This window comes from Eucalyptus grandis, chromosome 3, assembly GCF_016545825.1.
Source record: "Eucalyptus grandis isolate ANBG69807.140 chromosome 3, ASM1654582v1, whole genome shotgun sequence".
In the NCBI taxonomy this organism is placed as follows: Eukaryota; Viridiplantae; Streptophyta; class Magnoliopsida; order Myrtales; family Myrtaceae; genus Eucalyptus; species Eucalyptus grandis.
In genome coordinates, this window is record NC_052614.1 from 43,863,403 (window position 1) to 43,868,088 (window position 4,686).

Below are 4,686 nucleotides of genomic sequence, written 5' to 3' on the forward strand. Positions count from 1 at the left end.
TGAACATTTCCCTCCATCCTTAATTTGAGTTTTGATGCATAGAGAGCCAGCCAGATAGCTATGTCAAGACATTTTATATGGTTTCTAAAACCGCCTAAATCTCACCGTCCATGAAAAAATGGCTACTGAATTAATCTTTGTCCGTAGAGTTTAAAAGTATAACTTTCCCATATTGATTTTTTGAAAGACTTACAATTTCTAAGGTCAATGAAGGGCATCAATAGTGGAATTACATTAAACATTACCATGACTTATAGGCTTCATTAATTTACAATGATAGGTCTCAAATTAGTAGGTGCATTGATTAAGAGGAGATATATCGGATTTCTCCAGCTATTTAAGTTCATTTTTCTAGACAATATCAAAATCTATGTCTCGTTGTTCTCTTTAATTAAACATATCTTGGACATACTCTTTTATCATTTTCTAAATATGTTAAAAGCAATTTCTTCATGCACCGTAGTCGCAATTTTATAGGATTGGAGTTTGTATTTATTAGGAATAATAGTACAAATTTTCAATGAACTTTAGTCCAATATATAATGTTGTCCTTAAACTTTGAATTTGTGCAATGTAATTTATTAACTTTAGTTTAATGTACAATGTTATCTCTAAACTTTTTAACTTATTTAATGTGAGTCATTGAACTATTGATAAATGTTTGATATGGTTCCTAAGCTACATGAAAATACTTAAAAGTTCGCATACTACATTGAATACTGGATCAAAATTAGGTATTTAATTAAACAAATTAAAAGTCTATGGACGATATTGTATATTGAACCAAAGTTTAGAAACTATTTGTGTTGCTTTCCTATCTTCTACTTTTTAGTTATTTTTGTTTATTTATTTATCCTGTAATTTCTTTTAACATTTTTAGAAGCTGATGATTCTCCCATATCTTCTTTGCTGCTACTTTTAGAACTTGGACCAACTCCCGCTCTCTACAGATAAGGTTCCTCATAATCCGGACCAAGCATTGAATGCCAAAATAGCATGAAAACGACACCAAAGATAGGAACAACCACTTCGTTGACCGTCGCGGTGGGGCACATTGACATCTCCCTTTTCCTTTAAAAAAAAAAAAAAAAAAAAAAAAGGAGGTTTTTTTATAGCCTGAATTGAGTACCATGTCAAAATTGCTACAAAATTTATCCTCAATTCTACGGTTTTACACCTTCAAGTGCATTTTTTTTTTCCATTCAAACCAAAGCAAAGAATACTTTTTTTTTTCTTGCTAAAAGTGTGAAAAGGTTATAAGTGAATCTATGAATCAAAACTCGAGTGAGTGAAAATTTTTGGAGTTTTGATGTAGAAAAATATCAACCATTAAATTAAGTTTAGAAAGTGAAAAAAAAAAGGTGAAAGTCTAACCATACGGGCAAGTACCTATTTTTTTTTTTTTTTCAAAACCACTCAGGCAAGTATCTATGTGAGATACATGTGCAAAATGCAAGGTTCTAAACTAGAGGAGTAAAATCATTGAGTAGATAGTTCAAATAATGTTTGTATTCTCCCTGGCCTACAAGAGTAGCGTCGCTATAATCCATAAGAGAGGTGATCATGGATTCAACGACTCGATAGCCTGCGAAGGCCAACCCGGGTCTACTATGCCCGAGGCATAAATGAACAGGCGAGCCTCGGACAAACCCGTTTGCGCCTTGGGAACTAACCCGATCTAGTCAGGTCCACCACGGCCCGGCTCCGATCCGTCTCACATGGGAAATTTAGGTCGGGGCAAGGGTTTTTTATCTCGGTATCGGGCCCGGGTCGCCCCGAACCCGCTCATCGGTTGGGTCCAAAAATCCAAGATGGGTATGTGTAATGGGCTTTAAGCCCAAGGAATTTGTCTCTCGGTAAGAAAGAAGCAAGCCGAGACCCAAGGCTGCTCGATCCACGGATGCCAAAGCCCGATCCAAGATCCGCAGGACGACCGTGGCTTCCTTTCCCCTTCAATTCAACTCTCTTTCCTCCGACAAACGGTCACACGATTCGCTTGGATCGTGGAACGTGGCTGTCCGCGCAGCATCTGACTGTCCGAAACTTCCCTAGAGCTTCCCCCCCGAAGAAAACGACACTCCCGTTTCCCCCCTATACGAAAGTCCCCGCTTTGTGCTGTTGCCCAGCTCCGTCGCCTGCATCTCCTCTTCTTCATGATGGGAGGACCCAACGGTATGTCCTGTCTCTCTCTCTCTGGTGGATGTGGGAATGCACTTCAAATTGCTGAAGAAATGTCTGAAAGAAAAAGACTCGTGATCAATCATACCCATGATGCGATTTGCTTGTTTTGTTCAGTTACCGTGCGATGCGGATGTTCTATCCATGCTGTTTTTCGTGTATTTCTTGTTCGTTTGACCGGATGAATTGAGGGAAGGATAAATTTGCCTGTTTTGGGATCTGGGTCTTCCTCTGCAACCGAAACAGAGCCTGAATTCTCCAGATCTCCAGTCTTTTGACCCTGATTTGCTGTCTTTATCTTCCTTCTTGCCGTGGCAGATGCAGCTGGTGACTCCTTCCTCTCCGAGAAATCGGCCAAGGTCTTCGTCGCGGGCCACCGCGGTCTCGTGGGCTCGGCCATCGTGCAGAAACTCCGGGACCTGGGGTTCACCAATCTGGTCCTTCGAACCCACGCTGAGCTCGACCTCGCACGCCAGTCGGATGTCGAGGACTTCTTCGCTGCCGAGAAGCCGCGGTTCGTGGTCCTTGCTGCTGCTAAGGTCGGCGGCATCCATGCCAATAACACGTACCCGGCAGATTTCATTGCCATCAATCTTCAGATACAGACCAATGTCATTGACTCCGCCCATCGCCATGGCGTCAAGAAGCTCTTGTTTTTGGGATCTTCTTGCATTTATCCGAAATTTGCACCCCAGCCGATTCCGGAAGATGCTTTGCTAACTGGGCCCCTCGAACCCACTAATGAATGGTAATGCCACTAGTCCTATTCTTACTGAATTCGGGTTTTTTATTCAAGTGCTATCTCGTAAGTCAACCTTAATTTTACCTGTGGTGTCTACCTTAATTTCTTCTTATCTTGTTTTTCATTAGAGACTTGGGATCTGTCATGATCTGTTGTTTTTGTCAATGGCGCTCTGGTCTCTGATTTGGAGCTGTCTGTTTATGGTTAGGTATGCAGTTGCGAAAATTGCTGGGATTAAAATGTGTCAGGCTTATCGGATTCAGTACGGTTGGGATGCGATATCAGGAATGCCCACAAATTTGTACGGACCGAATGACAATTTTCATCCTGAGAATTCTCATGTCTTGCCAGCATTAATGAGGAGGTTTCATGAGGCAAAGGTGAGTGGAGCGAAGGAGGTTGTGGTGTGGGGAACAGGGAGTCCATTGAGGGAGTTTTTGCATGTGGATGATTTAGCTGATGCGGTTGTTTTTCTGATGGAGAAGTATAGTGGGTTGGGGCATGTAAATGTTGGGAGCGGGAAGGAGGTGACTATCAAGGAATTGGCTGAGTTGGTGAAGGAGGTCGTGGGGTTCAAGGGTGAGCTTGTTTGGGATTCTTCGAAGCCAGATGGGACTCCTAGGAAGCTCATGGATAGTTCAAAACTAGCAAGTTTAGGTTGGACGCCAAAGATTTCTCTGAAGGAGGGTCTTTGCGATACTTATAAATGGTACTTGGAGAACGTGAAGCAATGATGCAGGTGCTTCACTGGAGATCTCTATTGTGGTGCTCTTTATATTCTGTTTTCTTTGGTTGTTTCACTGATTCATTGCAGTAGAGATGAACATGTATAACAATGCTTTGGTCTTTCCGATATTGGTGTTCTGCCATGTGTCAATTACCACTCGATGAGCATTTGTCACCAGTTAGTGTTATTATTGAGAGAATAAGAGTTGTGAGTTGTACCTATTACCTTGTCAATTGCAGACAATACATGATGTCGATGCTTCTGCCGGTTATAGTACTGCTCTTAGTTACTGCATCTTGTCAGTTGCTTAGATGTGTATAATATATGTTGTTGGATGCTTTAGTCAAATATTCTTTCCAAAAACTCAACACTGTAATCCTTTTGTTATTTTTATCAGCATTTATGGAGAATGTTGAGGATTCCATAAACTGAGCTGAATTATTGTATGCTGTTCTTCATTCAGACATGTGCTATAAAGATATACGTACTATTTTATTTAGTCAACAGAAAAAGAGAGATATGGAGTATTGTTTTTTCCCTTTCTTCCATTATGCAGTCTGAATGAACCTTTTGCTTGGTTTCTTTGAAGAAATTAGCCATTTTGATTATGTATTGTCTATTATATGGATCATTTTATAGGTCTTGTGTTTTGATGCTCATCTATTGAGATTGCTTTGTCGTTGGCTTAAGAACACTACTTGATTACTTATGTGGCTAACTGTTTGTTTAGACATTCCTGTAGAAATGTTTGTAATTCTCAATTCACATTTTCATTGAGCCGCTTCTTTCTATACATTTGATTAGGTGCAACAACACATTCCCTGCACCAGTACTTTTCTTTTTCTTGTTGTAGTTCCCTATTTTAGCACTTAGATATAGTTTCCCTATCAAATTGTTTAATTGGTAGAATATCGAACAGTGATCATGTAGTAAAGACTCAACTCTTCACCATGAAATAGACCAGTTTTCATACTCAAAATCTCCATTTTCAAGGAGTCACTAATCTTGCTGCTAAGCTTATGGGAATTATGTTGACCAG

At 40.3% G+C, this 4,686-nt stretch overlaps 1 protein-coding gene across 1 annotated transcript; it reads left to right on the forward strand.

The window, feature by feature from the left end:
- Positions 1 to 1,964: 1,964 nt before the first annotated feature.
- On the forward strand, positions 1,965 to 4,075 carry LOC104436713 (putative GDP-L-fucose synthase 2). Its single transcript, XM_010049572.3, has 3 exons — positions 1,965 to 2,172; positions 2,497 to 2,926; positions 3,129 to 4,075. Exons 1-3 carry the CDS (start codon positions 2,154 to 2,156, stop codon positions 3,652 to 3,654), a joined length of 975 nt encoding a protein of 324 aa, XP_010047874.2. The 5' UTR covers positions 1,965 to 2,153; the 3' UTR covers positions 3,655 to 4,075.
- Positions 4,076 to 4,686: the final 611 nt, after the last annotated feature.